Source organism: Heteronotia binoei, chromosome 21 (genome assembly GCF_032191835.1).
Source record: "Heteronotia binoei isolate CCM8104 ecotype False Entrance Well chromosome 21, APGP_CSIRO_Hbin_v1, whole genome shotgun sequence".
Lineage (NCBI taxonomy): Eukaryota > Metazoa > Chordata > Lepidosauria > Squamata > Gekkonidae > Heteronotia > Heteronotia binoei.
In genome coordinates this window covers 30,682,868-30,705,970 of record NC_083243.1, presented here as the reverse complement: position 1 = coordinate 30,705,970, position 23,103 = coordinate 30,682,868, and the positions used below count along the sequence as shown (strand labels likewise).

The 23,103-nt window shown below is 44.5% G+C and overlaps 1 protein-coding gene and 1 non-coding gene across 7 annotated transcripts in view; both read left to right on the top strand.

The window, feature by feature from the left end:
- The window catches only part of EVL (Enah/Vasp-like), a 240,395-nt gene that overhangs the window by 108,272 nt on the left and 109,020 nt on the right, over window positions 1–23,103 (top strand). For 5 of the 6 annotated variants that reach the window (XM_060261598.1, XM_060261602.1, XM_060261597.1 and 2 more), the window contains exons 2-3: window positions 10,077–10,245; window positions 13,434–13,614. In XM_060261598.1, coding sequence (XP_060117581.1) covers window positions 10,077–10,245; window positions 13,434–13,614 — 350 coding nt within the window. The remainder of the gene's footprint in view (window positions 1–10,076; window positions 10,246–13,433; window positions 13,615–23,103) is intronic. The other variant, XM_060261600.1, reaches the window with a different exon arrangement.
- On the top strand, window positions 20,248–20,319 carry TRNAT-GGU (transfer RNA threonine (anticodon GGU)). The gene has a single exon. It is a non-coding gene; the product is annotated as a tRNA-Thr (tRNA).

Genomic DNA, 23,103 nt, shown 5'->3' with positions numbered 1-23,103 from the left:
TATTAGGCCACACCCCCTGATGTAGCCAATCCTCCAAGAGCTTACAGGGCTCTTCTTATAGAGCCTACTGTAAGCTCCAGGAGTATTGGCTACATCAGGGGTGTGTAGCCTAATATGCAAAGGAGTTCCTGCTACAAAGAAGCCCAGATTATATATTATCTTGCTCTTACTGCATTGTTTTCTATTATAGTAATTACGTGGTGGGAGGGGTGGCATTATTTATGACATCTCTTGCTTGATACCTTTTTCCTGCATTATTTCTAATATTTGTGATCCTAGTTCTATTGTATTGTCTGTTTGGACATCTCATGCTATTTGATTGCATTGTTTTATGCTACATGATCCTAACAAGATCATAAGAGAAGCCATGCTGGATCAGGCCAATGGCCCATTCAGCCCAATACTCCGTGCCACACAGTGACCAAAAGCCAGGTACCATCAGGAGGTCCACCAGTGGGGCAGGATACTAGAAGCCCTCCCACTGTTGCCCCTCCCAAGCACCAAGAATATAGAGCATCACTAGACATAGCATTCCATCTTTCTTGTTTGAGTCTCAGCTGTGGAGGTGGGCTATAAGTAAATTAATTAATTGATACACTATTTAAAGAACTTTACCTAGTGCCCGCAAGGTCTTTAGAGTCTGCAACCTAGAGCTGCATCTTTGTGGTCTTCTCGTTCTGCCTCACCGACCTGCTAAATTTAGCACGGCAGGGCAGCCGCATGTCCTGTACTATGACGTTTCATTTCCTTTTATTAAAATAGCCAATGCTGATTGTGGTTTAGGGTAGCCAGCTCTTTCTAATACAGCATATTTGACCACAAGTCTCTGATTTCCTGTAGGCTTACCAGAACTTTAAACATCTTATGTGAAATAAACTATCCTTGTTGCGTCCATTTGTGGGGCATTAAAAAGGAAACGCGGCTCATTGATAGGAATTGGCTCTGCTGGGGTCTACACAGTATGATATGTGTTTTTAGTGGTGTTGTATATGGTTGTGGGGTTTTTTTTGTTTGTTGCCATTGCTTGTAAGGAGAAACAATGGAGAAACAATAATCTATGTTAAATGTGGACACATGAAGTTGCCTTATACTGAGCCAGATTACTTATCTACCAAGTTCAGTGTTGCCTACTCAGATGTCTGTGCCTCTCCAGGTTCCCTGACAGAGGTCTTTTGCATCACCCGCTGACTGAGTCTTTTAACTGGAGATGCCAGGGATTGAACCTGGGACCTTCCGCATGCCAAGCAGACACTTTACCACTTAGTCACAGCCCCTTCCCTAGGGGTCTGGGAGGCCTTGGATAATTTGCTTCTTACCTATTCACATGAGATGTGGCAGATGCTTCCCCCACTCATGGAAAGATCTGAGTGGCAAACCATAATAGACTTGGCTGGAATGATAAGGCTATTTACGCAGCCTCCGTAGCACTGCATGTGAGATTCTCTCTTCTAGCCTTAGAGAATCTCAAATCTAGAGAGAGAGAGAATGTATGTACGTGTAACAGCTGCATGCATAGGGTTGCCAGGTCCCTTCACCTGTCTGGTAGGGGGATTTGGGGGGCTTTCCGGGGGTGGGTTTGTGCAATGTCCCTGATGCAGTGATGTCACCCGGAAGTAACCTCATTGTATTGGGGAAGTTGCGGGGGATGCTTTGGTGTTTGGGCAAAACCCTGTGGTTTTTTCACCCTCAAAACCATGGAGTTTGCCCAAATACCAGAGTGTCCCTGCACTTCCAGGTGACATCATCACATCAGGGATATTTCATGGCAGTGTCCCTGTTTATGAGAGGGGTTTCCCTTGCTGGCCAGCTGGTCCGTGGTGGAGAAGAGCCCCTGAAACTGGGGGATCTCCTGCTGGGACCTGGAGGCTGGCAATGTTATGCATGCACCTGCTATGGAGGCTTCACATGAGGCTCTCCCACTTTGTCATTTCCTGTAAGGATCACTGTCTCTTTTTTAAATGTGAAAGGGGAAATAGAGCAGTTTAAACAGTTGTCATAGTACTGTGCTGAAGTGCTGCAGAGCTTTTTTTGTGGCAGGAAAAAAAGCATATTAGGCTATACCCCACCCCCCCAATGTAGCTAATCCTCCAACAGCTTACAGTAGGCCTTGAAAGAAGAGGCTACATCAGGGGGGTTTATGCCTAATATGCAAAGAAGTTCCTGCTACAAAAAAAGCCCTGCTTAGGCGAAAGCTACTGGGGGCAGATTAATTAGCCTTTTGCCACAATTTTGATTTGCCCTTGTATTCTATGGGGACAGAAGCCACCAACTAGAATGTATGAGTAAGGTTTGGTCTCCTAGATGGATCCTAGTATGGTGGGAGTTTGGCAAACTTTAAATGAGTTTGGTCTGGCTGCCCGGCCTTGTGTTACAGAAACCATTACATCTGCAGTGTGAAGAAAAGTCTACCGTCGCTTAGAAGCTTTGATTGCTTGTGAAAGTAATTAGAGGTAGACAGGTATCTTTTATCTGCAAGTCAAATTTGCAGATAAAGGAGGTTTATTAAGGCAGTCAGTAGGTTAATTTGCCTTCCTTCTGATGGCTTGATTAATGGATCAATTAAAATTAAACATATTCACCGTTTAGCAAAACTTCAATGTAAGGTGCCTTTTGAGATATTGACTGATGTGTCAGAAGAAGAGGGCATCTTTTAATGTGGTCTTTTCCCGTTCTCCATTCATTAATGCACCAAAGGCCAAAATGGTCTCAATATAAACAGGCCTGTGCTCTTAATTTTACATAGCGGGTCATTAAATTAGGCCCTCATTGATTACAGTTGCCCTCCACCCTTTAATCAACTAAAGATCAATCTAACCATTACACTTTTGGCTGCCCATTTGCTCTCTCATTATCCCAGTCACCTCTTCATCTTATACCAATCCAGCAGCAACTAGCTGAAGAGAAAAAAAGAATTCCTTATGCAGTTTTTAGAAATTGCCTGTAGAGCCATTGAGGGGACAGGATGAGTGCAGAAAGATAGGCAAGTCTATATAGAGACCCACAAATACTGAAGAGAGCGATCCCCTCCCCCAGCATAGCAAATATACTGTGGGGGTGGGGAGTTTAAGGTTGCTAGGTTCCCTCCCCTGGCCACCAGTTGGTTGCTAACTCCAGGTTGGGAAACTCCTGAAGATTTGAGGGTGGCACCTGTGGAGAATAGATACCTCACTGGGGTACAATGCCATAAAGTCCACCTTTTAAAGCAGCCATTTTCTCCAGAGGAACTGATCTCTATAGTCTAGAATAGAGCAAGCCACAGTTCTCTCCAGGCTGTTCTCTCAAGAGCAGTTCTCTGAGAGCTCTCTCAGCCCCACCTACCTCACAGGGTGTCTATTGTGGGGAGAGAAAGGGAAGGAGATTGTAAGCTGCTCTGAGACTCCCAAGTGAAGGGCAGGGTATAAATCCAGTCTTCTCCTCCTCCGTCATCAACATTATTGGTTGCAAAACTCAGAGTACAATGGGTTAGTTTCCGTTCCTAGAGATGACTGTGAATACAGGAAGGGTGAGTGAGTCACAAGACAGGGAATCTCCAGGTCTCAACTGAAGACTGGCATCCCTGGGTTGGTTAAAAAAGGAAATTGGGGCAGAGGTATTCTGACTCAGTTTTGGATGCTGCCTTCTCAGTAGCTGAATCCATATTATTCTGTCCGTGGGCCATTCTTCTGTAAGGTGAAAGGCTACTTTGGACACTGAGTAAGGGACACAATCCCTGAGGAAAATTTTCCTCCATCTGCACCATTATAGTCATTGTGTAAGACCGGTTCTGAAAGGAAGGTGGCGTGATATAGGCCACTCTTGTCAGATATCAGAAGCTAAGCAACGTCAGCTCTGGTATATGCACTTGGATGGGAGATCTCCAAAGATAACTGCATAGAAAGGCAATGGCAAATCACCTCTGCTTCTCACTTGCCTTGAAAAGCCCCTTGCTAGGGTCACCATGTCTTGACAGCACTTTACACACACACACATGCAAGACCCATTCACAACCAGGACTCGTTTCATGCTTGGAATAAGAGGTAACATCCGACACGTGGCTGCTGCTCAAAACTGCTGCTGCTCATCCGACACGTGGCCTGCATCATCTCCTCTTCTCCCCAGTAATGTCTAGGAGTATAAAATGCATGACATTATATCTTCATGATCCCAGGTTTCTCTGCCACCATTCATGCAGCTGCTGGCACTGGGTAACCTTGGGCAAGCCACAGTTCTCTCCAGGCTGTTCTCTCAAGAGCAGTTCTCTGAGAACTCTCTCAGCCCCACCTACCTCACAGGGTGTCTGTTGTGGGGAGTAGGGAAGGAGATTGTAAGCTGCTCTGAGACTCCCAAGTGAAGGGCAGGATATAAATCCAGTCTCCTCCTCTTCCGTCATCAACATTATTTGTTGCAAAAGAGTACAATGGGTTAGTTTGTGTTCCTAGAGATGACTGTGAATACAGGAAAGGTGAGTGAGTCACAAGACTCCTGTTTTCAATGGCAGTCCTGTGTCAGCTGTAACATCTGAATTCTAGCTGCAGTTCAGATTACAGTGGGGAAGATCTTGGGTGATTGACCCTCAGGAGTTTGCATGTGTTTTTAAAAGCTCTCTTTTATTTTGAAACAAAAACACAGATTCCAGCGCTCAGTGTGCTACAGGATCTCTGCTATTAAATTGCCACATTTGGAATTGTTCCCTTGGATCGCTTTATTTTTCCCCTCTTGTAGCTTGCCATTGTTTTTGCCCTTTTTTAGAGATTCACAGAAACATGTTCCAACTGTTATTGAAACAGTGGCTGATGTTTAAAACAAATTATTTTTGTCTTTCCTGCTTCTGGCTTGTGAAATCAAGGCAATTGTTTACTCTTTGGCTTTTGCTTAAACGTCTGCATGCATTCATAAGGAAGTGGATTTTCCTGTCATTTATTTTCTTCTTAGATTTAAAACAAATCATTTGGATTGTTGTTTTCTTCAGTTACTGCGATTGCAGTTTCCTGGGCGGAGCACTTTAAAATATTTCCAAAGATCTATAGATGAATCAGTGGAGCCCAGCATTCCATTCACTTATATGTATGTTTGTCATTTCACTTGTAAAGTTGGATTTACCACATAGGTCTGTTATGGACTGCAAGCTGATTTATGTATGTGTGTGTGTATAAATACAACAAGAAGCTTTTGCTCTGAAATGTAATGATCTGGACCAAAGGTGGCTAAACTTGCTGAATGTAAGAGCCACATAGAATAAACGTCAGATGTTTGAGAGAGCTACAAGACATGGGCATCAGATGTTTGAGAGCCACAAGAAGGAAGGAAGGGAAATAGAGGGAGAGGTGGAAAGAAAGCAACTTTAACTTATAATGCATTCTCCAAGTCACCAGCTGGCTTGGCTTGGAAAAGTGATCTAAAGAGACAAAAGCCTTCTCCAAGCTGGCCAACGGGGCGGTGGAGGCTTTGAGAGCCACACAATATGTATGAAAGAGCCCATGTGGCTCCTGAACCGCAGTTCGGCCACTTCTGATCTGGACTTTTCCCTAGCAGTTTCAGCTTCTAGATGAACCTTTATTTAAGCACCTCTTTGGTATGTGATAGGTACACCTGCCCCTGAACTGGGAAGCCCAGGCTAGCCTGCTTTAGATCTTGGAATTTAAGCAGAGTCAGCCCTGGTTAGTACTTGATTGAGACCACCAGGGAAGCTGAGGGTTGCTATGCAGAGGTGGGCAATGGAAACCCACCTCTTTCTCTTGTCTTGAAAACCCCATGGGCATCACCATAAATTGGCAGTGTCTTGATGGCAAAAAAAGGATACATTTTTTTAATGCTGTTGGTATGGCCTCCTCATTCACAATGATTATTCCCCCCTCCCCATGTCAGTTTAGTCACATAAAGCTATTGGTTTTGCACCAAGATGTCCAGGACTATCCCTCAGAGGCTTAAATTTGTCTTGGGGTGGGGTGGGGGGAATCCAAGTTTTAGAATTCTGTGATCAGGTCTTTTTTTTTGTAGCAGGAGCTCCTTTGCATATTAGGCCCTACACCCCTGATGTAGCCAGTCCTCCTGGAGCTTACAGTAGACCCTGTACTAAGAACCCTGTAAACTCTTGGATGATTGGCTACATCAGGGGTGTGTGGCCTAATATGCAAAGGAGTTCCAGCTACAAAAAAAGCCTTGTCTGTGATCATTAATGTAGCCTTGGGAAAGACAGGAGGCAAAAGAAGAAGGGGATGGCAAAAGATGAGATGGCTGGACAGTGATACTAATATAACTAACAAGGATTTGAGTGGGCATCGGAGGATGGTGGAAGACAGGAGGGCCTGGCTTGACTTGGTCTATGGGGTCACAAAGACTCGGAATCGACTGTGCGACTGAACAACAACAAAGTATTTACCAGGCATATTTCCCAGGCTGATCATACAAAAGCCCTCTTTCTGGTATGTCTGCTGTGGTGCAGCATCTGTCTGGCGAAGCTTTAGGGCTCTGGAACAAATGTTAGAGAGGAGGAAACCATAAGTTTTGCTGTTTTAGTCGATGAACAGTGCACAGCTGTGTGTGTGTGTTTGGACTTGTGAAGGGGATGTCTCTTGCGGGTTGACTAGAGAATGCCACTGCTCTGCAGCAGCTGTATTAGAAAGATAACACTTTCCCTCCCTTAAAATGTCTGTTCTTCTTTTGCTTTAAGGCTTTCTGTGCTCTCCTGTGCTTGGAAACCCACAGCGTTCTTTTATAGTCACGCTTCTCTGGGGAAATGCTTGAATGATAAACCTTTCAAAATGTTAAACAGCTGTGTCAGATGTTGTGTTACTGCTGCTGTTCCTCCCCCCCCCCATGTGAATATGAAAAATCCTAAGCAGATCAATATCTATACACCCCAGGCTGCTTCCGCGCAGGGATTTCCCCCCTGCATGGAAAGCCGGAAGCCCCAACGCTAAAGGGAAACATCTGCATGATGTTATGCTCACTCTGAGCATGATTTGTCCATGCTGTTCACATGAACACACATGGAGCGGCCTTACACTGAATCAGACCATTGGTCGATCAAGGCCAGTATCGTCTTCTCAGACTGGCATTGGCTCTCCAGGGTCTCAGGTATCACCAACTGCCTGGTCCTTTCAACTGGAGATGCTGGGGATTGAACTTGAGACCTTCTGCATGCCAAGCAGGGGCTCTTCCATTAAGCCACAACCCCTTCCATAACTCTCTCTTTGTAAAACAAAGTTTGAGTCCAATGGCACCTTGAAGACCAACAAAGGTGCCACTCGACTCAAACTTTGTTCTGCTACTTCAGACCAACACAGCTACCCACCTGAATCTGTCCCCCTTTGTATGTTTTTCTCAGGCTCAGAGGGAGATCTGTGGTGAGATTTCAGGGCAGTATGTGCGTGGACACTCCCTCCATCATCATTATAGGGAAGGTGGGTGGAGCTGAGCTCTGCTGTCCTCACCCTTGGCCCTTTAAAGGGCTTTTTATAATGCATTAAGCCAGTCCCAGTGGACAAGGAACACTGAGGGGTAAGGAGATGGGGGTCCAGGCTGCAGAGGCAGTACCCCAAATCTTAGATGGGAAGTTGTGTTGATCAGCTATATAGCACAGCTGGGAAAATACCAAGTAGATCAGTAATATCACCCCTTCCCCATCGACTGCTTTTTTGTGGCAGTACCCTCTTCCTAGCCTCCCCCCCCCCCCCGGTTCAGTTAAGAAGAGAACAGTCTGGGGAGGTGGTGTAGCAGGTGGAAACAGAAAGCACAGGAAAGGCTTGACACTACAACTGTTGCGTGCAAAATCATCCAGTTCTGGCATGACTGCATAAGACCACAGGTCTGTAGCCACAGCATCTCCTTCAGCCACAAGCAAAAAAATGAGGTGCAGGGCTTTTTTTGTAGTAGGATCTCCTTTGCATATTAGGCCACACACCCCTGATGCAGCCAATCCTCCAAGAGCTTACAGGGCTCTTAGTACAGGGCCTACTGTAAACTCCAGGAGGCTTGGCTACATCAGGTGGGTGTGGCCTAATATGCAAAGAAGTTCCTGCTACAGAAAAAGCCTTGGGTGTCATCAGCATGGATCAGGAAAGGATCTGCTAGATGAACAGCTCTCTTATTTTTGAAGGGAAGTGACTTTGAAATACAGTTTTTCCTCCAATAAAGCTCGTTCATGATAACCTGCCCACATTCTTACTTGTAGTGCAATAAAACAATTGTGCAACATAACAAACACATATATGCATCACAAATTCTTTCTCTATTATCTCAAAATATTTTTATACAAACTGACAACCAAACCATCGATACCGTATAATCAAGATAGATTCCAAAAGAGGACAGGACTCCAATAGCTCACAGTCTCTAAAATGGCTCATTTTTGTGTCCATCTATATCAGGTAGTCAGCTCCAGGTTGACTCAGCCTTCCATCCTTCCGAGGTCGGTAAAATGAGTGCCCAGCTTGCTGGGAGAAAAGTGTAGATGACTGGGGAAGGCAATGGCAAACCACCCTGTAAAAAGTCTGCCGTGAAAACATGAAAGCAACGTCACCTCAGAGTTGAAATGACTGGTGCTTGCACAGGGGACTACCTTTACCTTTTTATATCTGTGAATACATGTAAGAATTGCTTCTAGTGGTCTTTGGACTGCTCAGAACTTCAGAAATGTTGGCTTCGTGAAAAAGCAATTTGTATGCAAAACGTGGTTTATCAGCTTGTGAACACATAGAGGAGGTTAGAGCCAAGCGGGCAGCCGTGTTGGTCTGAAGCAATAGAACAAAGTAGGAGTCAAGGTGCACCTTTAAGACCAACAAAGTTTTATTCAGAATGTAAGCTTTCGTGCGCTAAAAGCACACTTCATCAGACAATAGGATGGAATGGCAAACAGTCCTAAATATAGAGTAAGTGGGCAGTGAATTAGCATGCAAAATCATGGAAATGTTTGTTAGCAGATTAAAAGAAGCTCAATTTGGAGTCTGGTGATTGTTAGTTTATGTAAACTGGGCTGCCTTCTATTCCTGGGACTGACATCTACATGAGGAGGACTCCGTCTAACTTGTATTTATGAACATTGAGCAATTGGTGCTGCCTCCAGTCTGAACAGAGAATACTGATCTTGATAGACCAATGGTCTGTTTCAATATAAGGCAGCTTTATAGAGTCCATCCTCCAAAGGCATCTGTTTTCTCCAGGGGAATTGATATCTATAGTCTGGAGATGAGCTGTGATTCTGGGGGATCCCCAGGCCCTGCCTGGGAGTTGGCTTCCCTAGCAGCTTCATGTGTATGCTTATATATATATACACAAGGTCATGATTTTATGGTTACCTTTGTGTACAAAAGGCTGGCTGAAATGTGTCAGTATTTGATCCGCTTTAAGTGAACTTCAATATGCAATTCAAGACATTCTTTTTGTAGACCCACTTTGGGGACCAGCATTGTAGAGTTCTAAACCTGGGGTCTGGAATTTTTGTCAAACCTGTTGTAATGTTAGGTAGAGGTAGGGGCTACCATAGCAAAAAATGGAGGGTGTGATGAATCATAAAATGGCTGCTATGGGGGTGGGGTCCAATTGCATAATATTGGGAGGTTCCACAAAATGTTAGGAGGTTCCAGGCCAAGCATGCAGGCAGTTGTTTCAAAATGTCCCTGTTGACACAAAGATGAAGCCTCCTGGGATATTCTGAAGTGCTGCCTACTGTAATCAGGGTGCTTTTTTTTGTAGCAGGAACTCCTTTGCATATTAGACCACACACCCCTGATGCAGCCAGTCCTTCTGGAGCTTACAGTAGGCCCTGTACTAAGAGCCCTATAAGCTTTTGGAGAATTGGCTACATCAGGGGTGTGTCGCCTAATATGCAAAGGAGTTCCTGCTACAAAAAAAGCCCTGACTTTGTAATCAAGTGGAGGACAGCCAGGTTTGCTTTTGGAAAGAAGTGCATAGGTGCCAGGATACATATGGGCAGGTGTGATGGTGGCCAGAGGTGCTACATGATCCAGTCCATCATTGACAGCACACTTTTAAGTTCTGGAATATTGCCTTCTCTGTTTCTGATTATAAATGTGATACAGTTTGCACATTCTCTTATTTAATAGCTGCTTCTTTCTCTTTTTTTCTCCAATTTACAGTGAGCAGAGTATTTGCCAAGCCCGGGCGTCAGTCATGGTCTATGACGATACCAGTAAGAAATGGGTGCCAATAAAGCCCGGCCAGCAAGGGTTCAGTCGGATCAACATCTACCACAACACTGCCAGTAACACATTTAGAGTAGTCGGAGTTAAACTACAAGATCAGCAAGTGAGTAACTCTGGTTTCCACCAGTATCTTCCTCATCAGTGTTAAAATGAAACTCATGTGCACAGCTCTAGGTACTATCTGCTCTTCCACCCCAGAAAGACACCACACACTTTGCATTTTGTTTAATCTGTGTCCTATACTCCTATATAAGCCTGACTTTCAGTTAAGATCAGCTTATCAGGTCCTGTTCCGTGTGCCTTCACCTTCACTAGAAGTCGGTGAGCACCAGATACATGGCCTTTTCAGTTGTGGTGTCTTAACTGTGGAACTCCTTGCCCACTGAGATTTACCTGGTGCCAAGCCTGGTGAGCTAGGCAAAAACAGCATGATTTCCCAAAAGCTATTGTATGTTGGTTTCTGACCCCACATATGCCCTTGACCCATAACTGTTATGGTTGTGGGCACTGAAGCAGGCTACAGGCCCTTGCAGAGTGTTTTAATAGTACTGTTTTCTACCATAGTCTGATACTGCCTTTTTGGTGCGGGGGGGGGGGGGGGGGAGATAATCTGTTTTCAGATTGCTGCATTTTAACTTTTTAAAAATTATCTGGAAGTGACATGGAAAGAAAAAACTTTGAGACTATTTTGTATTTGTGTGTGTGTATATTTAAATTTCAGTCATGTATCTATTTGGTTATTGCTTATATTTGCTTATATTACAGTCCCGAGAATCTTGTTTTTCAAGGATTTGCAGGGTAAGAACAGGGAGGAATGGACAAAATGATATATGGGAAGATGGAGTAAAATTCAAGCCTTGACCAAACGAACGAAGTGTTGATTATGATAGCCATTACACTGACTTTTGGAAATTTGGCTCAGGCCTTTCACCTTACAGTGCCACTCTTAACTTTTTTTTTTTTAAAAAAAATATTTCTCTAAGGTGGCAAAAGCATTACTTCCAGCACATGGGTATTTATCCATTGTCTTACACTTGATGCCGAACTTGATTTTGAAGCTACTAGACAACAGCTTCTTTCTGCTTTCCACCTGTTTCTTGTCAACCAGCTGATTTCTAAAGAACCAGCTATTACAAATACACAAGAGCTTCAGCCTTCTGTAAGAGTCTTGCATAGAAGAAAAGAAGGCTCCCTTCCTCCTGCATACCACCCCCCCCCCTCAATCTTTCTTGCGTGCCAGAAGACTCTGCTGGAAGTGCTGGTCTTGTTTCATTCGCATAGAGCTTTTTTTCTTTTTTGCAGTCTCTCTCACCACTTCAAGAGCCCGTGGCGCAGAGTGCTAAAGCTGCAGTACTGCAGTCCTAAGCTCTGAATTCGATCCCTAGCGGTAGCTGGGTTTTCAGGTAGCCGGCTCAAGGTTGCCTTCCATCCTTCCAAGGTTGGTAAAATGGGTACCCAGCTTGCTGGGGGGAAAGTATAGCTGACTGGGGAAGGCAATGGCAAACCACCATGTAAAAAATCTGCCGTGAAAACGTTGTGAAAGCAACGTCACCCCAGAGTTGGACAGGTGCTTGCACAGGGGACCTTTCCTTTCCTTTCCTCACCACTTCCCCTGTGCTTTCTCTAAACATGCCCTTCCATTTCCCCAGTATTCTGTCATTCTGAGGACTTGTGGGAGGGGGAAAGATTTGCTGGATAACAGCACGCCATGCTAGAATTTGTGGATCTTTGCCACTCTGTCACAAATTTTAGAAAAGTGGCAGAAGCTTTTCTCTTTCAAAAGGTGGCGGCTTTTTCTTTTTCAGGAGGCCTTGTGGTGTAATAGAACCAACTTGCTTGCTTTTGTATGTTCTTTTTAGCTTTGGTGCTGTTCTGCCAGCTGGAATCTTTTGATATTGGAATACTGTTTTTGTGTTTCTATTCTGTTTTAGTTGTCTTTATTGTGAGTTGCCATGAGAGCAGTGTAGAAACTAAAGAGGACTGACCAAACGGACAAACTACTGGCTGTAGAAACTTGCCCTTCTTTGCTGATTTTAATTGTTATCTAATAATTTCCAAAACATTCAGAATCTAGCCAAACAAGAACAGCATACAATATCATACATAGCCCTCCCCCCCTTCTATAGGGGACTTTTCTTGGAACAGTATTGCAGTGTGAGATAAAGGTAGTCCCCTGTGCAAGCACCAATTGTTTCCAACTCTGGGGTGACGTCGCATCACGTTTTCATGGCAGACTTTTTATGGAGTGGTTTGCCATTGCCTTCTCCTGTCATCTATGCTTGCCCCCCAACAAGCTGGGTACTCATTTTACCGACCTCGGAAGGATGGAAGGCTGAGGCTGTTTCCGCACTCACCTTGATCCGGGGCAGGCTTCTGTTTCTGTGCGGAGCAAGCTGGCAATTTTGCACCAGTTGGTCCATGCCGTCATTGTGCGGGGGTGCAAACCTGCGATTTGCTGCGCAGCAATGTAAACCTGTTTTTTCAGATTTACACTGCAGTGTGGCAAATCATGGGTTTGCCCCACACAAAATGGCGGCATGGACCAACTGGTGTGAAATCGCCAGCTTGCTCCACACAGAAATAGAAGCCTGTCCCGGAGCAAGGTGAGTGCAGAATCAGCCTGAGTTAACCTTGAGCCGGCTACCTGAACCCAGCTTCCGCTGGGATCAAACTTAGGTCATGAGCAGAGAGTTTGGACTGCAGTACTGCAGCTTTACCAAGTGTAGGCTGAAGCAAATATCCATAAGCAAAAGTAAGCATAGTTGGCTATAATGAACCAGCAAATCCGTTCTAAGATTTCCACATTATGCAGTATGTAAGTTAGGTCCAGGATCTCTTCCCTGTGCAACATTCATACATGAATCCTGCAATTCCTGTGCATGCTGTGCCAGTTTGGATTACAACTAATGCATTCGGTGAATACACTTAAGTATTTCTTGTGCACCATTTTCATACACTTTAATGGTTTGGGGATGGGAGCATGTAACATTTGTGCATAATGCACTGAACACAGTTGGGGGCACCCCAGACTCCAACTGCATATTCTGTAACATGCAAATCAATGCTTGATTCTCTGTAGAGACAACTTTTCTTTTGACTGTAATATAAAAGGATATGAAAATGCTAAAAGGAGATGAGGAGGCAGAGATTTTATGAGCATCGTCTGTTAAGTGATGTCTGTGAAGACATCTTTCAAACGGTATGGTAATTCTCTCTCTCTACCTGGTAGTGATTGCTTCATTTAGTTTTCTTTCAGTTTCTTAGTATTCCGCTCTGTTGTTTCCATTTTAGGTAGTGATTAATTATTCAATTGTGAAAGGACTGAAGTACAATCAAGCGACGCCCACTTTCCATCAGTGGCGTGATGCACGGCAGGTGTATGGATTGAACTTCGCCAGTAAGGAAGAAGCGACTACGTTCTCAAACGCAATGCTGTTTGCTTTGAATATCATGAACTCACAGCAAGATGGAGGTAAGGCAAATAGGCCTTTTCCTTCTTTTACTTATTTAGTGTGAGCTGTCGTGTTGTCACGAGGTGGTCGCTCTCAGTGTTTCTTTGGCTTGCTCACTTGTTACGGGCTTTTCCTTTCAAGGAAAGGTGAAGAGAGACACAATGACAGAAAGGTTCTCACTGCTTTTGAGAGAGGCAGTGTGTAGTGATGCTTAGTGTTTTGGACTACCATGTGGGAGACCCGAATCCAGATCTTCACTCTGCCATGAAGCTTGCCAGCTGACCTTGGCCCAGTCACTTTTTCCTTCGCCTGAGAGCTCTTGCCCTCAGTTTTGTGCAGCTTATCCCCTCCCAAATTCCCTGCATTTCTCTTGTTAGGGATTGCTCTTTTTTAAAACATGTTTTGTTCCTTGTCATTTTTTAAAAAGTTTTGTTCTGGCAGTTTGGGCATTGGGATGGATCCTTGTGGGGGGATGCTGTGCCTGTGCATTCACTTCCCCTGATTTTGGGACTCCCTTAAGGGGTCTTGGGGTGGAGCCAATTCAATGGTATGTGCGGCTCAGGAGCTGTCTGAGGGGTTCTCACCACCAGGTGGCATGGGAACCATGCAGGGCCAGTTGCCACTCCACAGTTTCACCCCCAGCAGCTGGGCTGGGGGTGGGGTTAATCAAGTGGCAGGTGGGTTGCCCGATTCTGGGTCCACCCCCATGCTGTACTTCTTGCTGTGAAGTCAGTAAGGCTGTGGACTTTATTTTATTCAAATAGCAAGTTGTCTGGCTCCTTCTTTCCTCGCCTGCACTTTCTCTATGCCTCTGGGTAGATGTAGTAAAAATAATGTCCACAGTTCCAACGCAGAAGGAGAAATTATTTCAGAATGAGGGCGTGAAAGAGATTTTGTACTTAGGTGCAGACCCGTGGCCAGGTTTTTGTTCCTGTAGAGGATTTAAATTCCATTCAGCTACAATACATGATGGCCTTTATGTTGTAATGAATTTAAGAACCTACAAGGTTAAGTACGTACAAATAGGAGGCCCAAATTTTCAAATCAATAGATATAGAACGTTAACATATGAATAATACAGGTTATCAAAAATACATGTATTTATTACAAACTAGGAATAAGGCCCATTGTGAGAATAAATACAACAAGCTCTAGAAAGAGGCTCTGGGCAAGTGCCCCAGCCTTGGGCACTCAGCGTCAATTTGCTGTGCTGACATACCATGACAATGATCATGTAGGCATTTCTTTTATCTGCAGTGTGTTGTTTCTACCTTTTCCTACAGTTCTGATAGTTTTCCTACAGTTTGGCCTTGCAGCTTTTAGCATCAGCATGTGCTTGTGGTATGACCTTTTTTGGGCTGACATGGTCGTGTTATGGTACACCATAGAGTATGCACTTCAAGGGGGCCGTTTTCTGTAGGAGAAGTGATCTGACTTCAGTTTTCCATCTCCTCCCCCTCCCTGCAGCCTCTACCTAGGAAAAGTACAATCTTTCTCCACAGTGGTGACCAAATCAGGAGGAAAGGGACCTCAGCAGTGCATAATGACACAGAGTGCACCAATTTCTCCAGGAGAAGTTATCTCTGCCATCTGGAGAACAGTTGTAATTCTGAGTGATTGCCAACCCTCATCTGGAGATTGGCAACAATGGTTCTCTAGGAGGAAATGGCTGGTTTGGAGAGTGGATTCTATGGTATTATACCTGTCTGAGGTCCCACTCCTCCTCAAACCCTATCCTCTCCAGGCTCCACTCCTCAAATCTCCAGGAATTTTCCAACCTGGAGCTGGCAACCATAGTCAGGACTGGCCCCAATGAGTTTTCCCTCAAAGGCCAAAATAGGCCTGGAAAGGACCTCCTCCCCCTGCCTTTTACTGACAGAACTAAGCTTGGAATACTATGGTTGCCTAGCAGCAGCCACTGAGGGAAAATGGAGGACCCAGCGGAACGGGCTAATAGGATGCGAAGGCAGCTTCCCCCAGTGGCCCAATCCTTACCTGTTATGCGGCTGGAGAGATTGATTGACACATGGCTTAGCCAAAGGGAGGGTAGGTGAGTTGTCACCAGTATGCCTTGGCTTTTATTTCTATAGAATGATTTAAAAACAGTTATAGGCCCAAATTTGACCTCAATAAGAATTTAAAAATATACAGTATTCACAACGACCTTATATGACCCAAGCACCAGAGGCAAAGAAACAGCCTTCTGGAAATAGCTGATTTAATGGATATTGTATTGTTCTTGAGGACAAAACTGAGGCATATTTTTTTTCTTTTTCTTCCAAATAGTCTTGGTTGATTTCTGAAGACTAAACAAGGCCATACAATCTTTAGTTATGTTCTGTGCCTGAAAGCCAGTACTTGATCTTTAATATTGATAATTTAATGAAGTTGAGATAAACCTGTCTCTCTATCTAAACTGCCTATCTAATGTATCTTATCTATATATTTAAATGTGCTTCTTCTCAAGTTAAGTTCCAGACAGTGGGACCCACTTCCAAGTGAATGTGTTTAGGTCTGCAGCCTTTTATGAACCTCATGAAAGTTTATACGTTAAAACGGAGAGCTCGGGTTTCTTCAGGGATACTTATTCTCAGTTGCAAACATTGACCCAGCTGCCTCCATAGAGGAAGAACGTATGTACAGTATGTGGCTTCTAGTAACATGATCCTGGGAAGACCAAAAGTCTTAAATTCCAGATGCCACTGAACGCTCTTAAATATTATATTGATGACCATTAAAGGTTTAGAGTAGAAAGTTTTGCTTCATGGGTTCAGTAAAGCCTGTGGGCTCTTGTGCCTAGGCTTATGCAAAGACTGATTGCCAAATGGACATCAGACTCAAAAAACCTCTGCATTTTCTCCAGAAGCTTTAGATGACCCAATGTCATTTCTCTCAGCTCTTTGCATGCCCTCTCCAGTGAAACTAGCATTATCCAGCCCTAAAATCAGGTTGATGGTATGTCCCAACGAATCCTCCAAGGTTCAGCCCTGGGTTAAAAAAATACCTACAAATTTTGGGAGTGGAGGCTGAGGAGAGCAGGGTTTGGTGAGAGGTAGGACTTCAGTGAGGTGCTGGTTGCTACATCTGCCCAGGGCTTTTTTTGTACCAGGAATTCATTTGCATATTAGGCCACACATCAATTCTCCAAGAGCTTACAGGGCTTTTAGTGCAGGGCCTACTGTAAGCCCCAGGAGGACTGGCTACATCAGGGGTGTGTGGCCTAACATGCAAAGGAGTTCCTGCTACAAAAAAAGCCCTGCATCTGCTATAGAGCCCACCTTCCAAAATGGACATTTTTTCCATCTGTTTCACCTGAAGATCAGTTGTAATCCTGGGAGATCTCCAGCCACCATCTGGAAGCTTACACTGTTTTTTTCCATTTAATCCTTCCAGCATGGAGGGGTCATTTTGGCTGACAGTGTGACTGATTGCCTACTCACCTTACGCCGCTCTCACATTCCTCTTCTAAGCGGAGTTTCCTTCTGATTTCACACTATCTGCCCTGGGGCTGCAGCTAGTGTTGGCTTTTTTGCGAGGCAAACAGAAACCTCTAAAAACTAGTTTCTGTTTGCCAAGCGAAAAAACCAATGCTAGCTGCAGCCCCGGGGCAGATAGTGTGAAATCGGAAGGAAGCCCCTCTGAGAAGAGGAACGTGAGAGCAGCTTAAGGTGAGTGGGAAATCGGTCTGTGACTGATCTGAGTTTCCCTAAGGGGATTCCTAAGATAGGAGACCTGAACTGTAGCTCTCCCTGGTCTGATATTCTGTCCACTCTACCACGCAGAAGCTTGGTGAAGAAATCTCATTAATTCTCATCTTGAGAAATAGAATCTGATGTAGCACATTAGCTGAGTGAAAGCATGTAAGCATCTGACTCAGAGACCACCTTTGAAGAAGAGAAGAAGAAATTGGATTTATACACCACCCTTCACTACTTGAAGGAGACTTAGAGTGGCTTACAATCTCCATTCCCTTCCCCTCCCCACAACAGACGCCTTGTGAGGCAGGTGGGGCTGAGAGAGCTCTCCCATAACTTCTCTTAAGCAGAACAGTTCTGAGAGAACTTTTAACTGATTCAAGGTCATACCAGCATCTGTATGTGAAGGAGTGGGGAATCAAACTTGGTTCTCCCAATTAAGAGTCTGTGCACTTAACCACTACAATAAACTGGCTCTCACTCCACTGCTCCACTGCCTGCAGTGAATTCGAAAGAGTAGCTGTATTAGTCAGTAAAACAAAAATCAAGTAGCTCCTTTAAGAAATAATAAACAGTAAAAGCCCAAAGACACAACATGCTAGAGATAAAGGCTGTGACATTGCCATGAGAAATTTCAACAATTTGTGCCTATTGATAATCTCCACTGTTCTTGCATGCAAAAACTCCCTTCTGTTAATTGTGGCTTGTTTGTTCAAACATTTATATCATGCCTTTCCTTGACACAAGGTGGCTTACAATACGTAATTAAGACAACAGAACTCCCAGTCCCCCAAACTCACATACTCCTAAGAGTTGAATCTGTACCGATTCTAACCAGGTTCCCTTTTAACCAGGGTTTGTGAAGAACTTTCAGACTTGATTTGTGAATCCTGGTTTCAGTGAGAACTATAGGCTACTAAAAATAATATTTATTAGGACAAAAGTGTTCTAGAACTAAAGTCCAGACAGAGGGTTATCAGATTAATGCAGAGGCTAAGAGTTGAATTTATACTGATGCTAATTAAGCAAAAGGATTATTATATATCCCTGGAGTTAATACAGCATATACAGTTAATAAATGATCTTTGCACAAATGCACAGATATGCATTTTCCTGGGAAGAAGAAATTGGATTTATACCTTGCCTTTCACTTGGTGTCTCAGAGCAATATTGGAGACTTGGACATAAGAGCATAAGAGAAGCCATGTTGAATCAGGAGGTCCATCAGTGGGGCCAGGACACTATAAGCCCTCACACTGCTGCCCCTCCCGAGCACCAAGAATACAGAGCATCGCTTGCCCCAGACAGAGTGTTCCAACAATAAAAAGGTAAAGGTAGTCCCCTGTGCAAGCATCAGCCATTTTCCGACTCTGGGGTGACATTGTATCACGATGTTTTCATGGCAGACTTTTAAAATACGCTGTGGATAATAGCCAGAGCAGCTTGTGAGGAGTCTCAGAGCAGCTTACAATCGCCTTTCCCTTCCTCTCCCACCAGTGAAGTAGGTGGGGCTAAGAGAGCTCTTTCAAGAACTGCTCTTGAGAGAGCAGCTCTTTTAAGAACTATGACTGACCCAAGGTGCATGTGGAAGAGTGGGGAATCCAAGCTGGTTCTCCAAGATTAGAGTCTGTGCACTTGACCCACTACCACAAACTGGCTTTTGGAATCAAGGTTTGTGTGTGTGTGTGTGTGTATACGTGTGTGTGTACGTGCATGCACACATGCACATATTAAGGATGCCAGCCTCCAGGTGGGGCCTGGAGGTCCCCCAGAGTTACAGCTCAGTTCCCCTGGAGAAAATGGATGCTTTGAAGGGTGGACTGTATGGCCTTGTACCCCATAGAGGTCCCTATCTTCCTCAGGCTCTGTTCTCAAGTGTCCAGGAGTTTCCCAGCCTGTATCTGGCAAACTCCCCCTCTATTCTGTACTGGTGGCCAGGGCAGACCTGGCAACCTTAGTGCCTCTGCATTCAGTCTGTGGATTCGTGCAGAGTTTCTTGTATTTATGCAGAGCTCCAAATGAATTGTATTGAAAGCTCTGCCAAAAAGTAGATGTAATGTCAAAACTCCAATCCTGGCAAAGCACTGGCAAAAAAAAAAAAAGAAGAAAACAAGACAAATGGGTGACTGTAGTTTCTTAGACGAGTCTCAGATGCCTTCTATTTTTAACATTTGCTTGCATTTCTCAGTGCTGATTGTTTAGGCATTTGCAAGGCCTACATTGTTGCTGATGCCAAACACTTGACTGGAAAGGCTTACTTGATTCAAACACCCACTTGTACTGCCCAAAATTAATCAGTCGGATGGTTGAGGGGGAGCGCTCGCAGCACTTAGCCTGCTTTCTACAGAGCCTGTTTGTTTTAACTGCAGTTAAACTTTTGGAAACAGCATGTTCTCCAGGGCCCTCCTAACTTTATGTTTAAATTTAGAATGTTAGCAAATGACAGTTTTCCACCTTGGTTGGGTTTGGCTTTTGAATTTACAAGCATGTGTTTAAAAATGCAACAAAACAAGGGCCATTCTTCTACTCTCCCCATATGAGCCCCGAAGGTTGTTGCGATCTGCCAACCAACATCTTTTGGCTATCCCTGGCCCAAAGGACGTCCGTCTTGCCCCAACCTGGTGAAATCAGCTCCCTATGGAGATAACGGGCCCTACCAGATTTGTTACCTTTCCATAGGACCTGTAAGACAGCTGTTCAGCCGGGTGTTTGGTTGAGGCAAGCGGGCGTCCTTCTTCTCATTGCCTATACCATCTGCTATCCTCTCCCACAGTGATCCGTTATCTGAATTATTATATCTGGGCCATTGATTATATTCCAACCTGCACTATGAGCCTGCCTGCCTTTGTTATATAGTACTGTGCTGTGTTGTTTGCTTTTAATTGTATTTTATTGTATTGGTTTTATTGTATTTGACTGGTTTTATTTGGATTTAATCTGTCCTGAGCCCGTTTGGGAGGGGCTGTGGCTCAGTGGTAGAGCATCTGCTTGGTAAGCAGAAGGTCCCAGGTTCAATCCCTGGCATCTCCAAAAAAGGCCCAGGCAAATAGGTGTGAAAACCTCAGCTTGAGACCCTGGAGAGCCGCTGCCAGCCTGAGTAGACAATACTGACTTTGATGGACCGAGGGTCTGATTCAGTATAAGGCAGCTTCATTTGTTCATATACGAATGAGCTGTGCTAATGAATATAAATTTACTAAAATTTTAAAAACCAACAACCTTAAAGTAGTGCTATCCTAAAGTCTGCTCCATGAGCCAGGGAAGTATGGAAAACAAATAGGATTATTTAGGGCTTTTTTTTTAGAAGAAGCCCAGCAGGAACTCATTTGCATATTAGGCCACACCCTGATGTCACCATCATTTTGCATCATTTTGCTTTTTGCATATTAGGCCACACACCCTGACACCAAGCCAGTTGGAGCTGCATTCCTGCTTAAAAAACGCCCTGGGATTATTCCATCTCAGCCACCTCTACCGGACAATTCCACCAGGATTTCTTCCTATTCTCAACTGGGGGTCACACAGAGCCTCTGGTAAAGCTCTTGACATGGGACCATTATTTCAGCAGGCGCTGACTGTTATGCTGTGGAATTCCACTAGGAAGGCACAAAAATCCTGAGGGGAAATATCTACCCCCCCCCCCCCGGCCTTGCCGTGTTAAAATAGGAACTTATTTCTGCTAATGTAAAGCTACAAACTACTTAGGTTGTCCCCTGCCCCAAGAACATACAGCATGGGTTAACTTTATGCACTGATGACAACAGCCCAAAGTCCAGGGAGTCTAGCTGATTTTTATTAGAGTTATTTTTAGGGGGGTTTGTTGCGGTCTGCAACAGAGACAGGAATAGTAACAGATCAAACCCCAAACAAAGCAGGTAAGAGGAACCCTGATTCAGATCCACCGTACAGGAGGACAGAGGTTAACTCCTTGAACCCTGTGCAAGTTTCCTGGTCTTTTGTCCCCATTCCTGCCCCACTCCCCAGTCTGCTAGTGTAATATAGAAGCTGGGCTGTATGTGGAGATGTGGTTTCAAATCCTCTTTCATCAGCTGTGAAGTTCACTAGGTGACCTTTCACTAGATGTTCTCTCTGCAGTATCAGGTGGATAAAATGGAGTCAAGGAATACCATATATACCACCCTGTGGGAAGGGTGGGATAAAAATGTAATAGGTGGATCCAGGTCCTGGATATTTGTTTGCAGAGCTCCAAAAAGCTCAAGTGCTGGCACAGTCAAGTCTATGAGATGCTTTCCTGACTTATTTTTGCAGCGTTAATGTTCACGCCTTGCAGTAAAGGAGGACAACATAGCTAATGGGTATGGCAGCAGCTTTTCTATGGGTTTTTCAGAGTCCGTAGAAATGGGGGAAGGTGCAGAAAAGTGGAACCCCAAATACAATTGGGGCCCCATGCCTGTGAGAGAAGGTTTCAGTATTTGCACCATTATAGTTTAGAGCAGGAGTAGTTTTGTAGAAAAATAGGAGGTGGAGCTCATTAGCATAGCTCATTAGCATATGCCCCCCACCAGCCAAAAGCAGCCCAACACAAGAAAGGAGAGCCTTGGGTGAGCGAGGCCTGCTTGGGCTGACTAGAGATCCAGCCAGCTCAAGCAGGCCTTGCTCACCTGGGGCTTTCCTTGGCAGCCCCACCCCCAGTCAAAAGGCCAGCAAGCCACCTGCCACCCAGAATCACATAAGAACTGGAGTAGGCCTCTCCAGGGGTTAATGAGGGCTGCTTGGGGGCAAGGCAAAGCTCCTGCTGGCTGGCTAGCTGCCCCCCCTCCTAATCCAGGGATTGTTATGCAGCTGCACTTTCTATTCAATGGAGAAGGTAGGTAAGTTGGGGGGGGGGCTGTCAGAAAGGTTCAGGAACTGTGCTCCTGTGAGCTCCTGCTGAATTCAAGGCCTGGTTTAGAATAAGTGGAGTTTCAAAGAATTGTGATTGTTGTAGAATGAGATTTTTGTTCCCCTCCATTTCCCATAACCCTAGAAATTGGAATCGCTCAATGAAATGGAGTGACAATAGATTTGGGATAGACAAAAGTACCTTTTCATACAATGCATAAGGATAGACTTCATGGCTACTGAATTTAATGGAAAATGGGGGGTGGTGGTGTCTTTCAGTGGCTGTTAGTCATGATTGTGAAATAGAACCTCCAGTGTCAGAGGCAGCATACCTTTAAAAACCAGTTGCTCATGGGCAAATTATAGAGGGAGATGGTTGCCTTCATGCCATGGTTGTAAAATTCCCAGAAGCCTCTGGCTCAGAAACTAGAGGTTGTACTATCCAGACCCTTGGTTGAGTCCTCCTTATATTCGTAGCACCACTGTATGTTGAAGGTCTGAGATTCTCATCTCAAAGAAAGATGAGTTGGTCTCTCCCCACCCCCAAAACACACCTTTTTCATACTGTTGAAAATTGTTTTCAACTTACAAAATGATGATACTTCAGCGGTTCTTTCCACATGTGTCGAGATCTTGTGGAATGACAAGCACAGCATAAATGGAAAATATTACAGCATCTGATCCCATATTTTGCCAAAAGAACAAGGTACAGTATAAACTCTCCCACACTTTCATCTAAACAGTTTTGGTTGTGATGCTTAAGTCTATTAAACATGGAATTAAATGTCTTTCTGTTTTCCTGAAATGGTTCAGATAACCAGCACTGGTTAGATCTTTTCCACCAAAGAATTGTTTCAAATATGCATCGTCTTTTTTGCCAGTTGCATAGGTTCCTTTTCTGCTACTCTACACTAGTGCCATTTCTTTTAGTTGGCTCTCCAAGTTTAATAACCACAAAGCCACAGTTTGAAG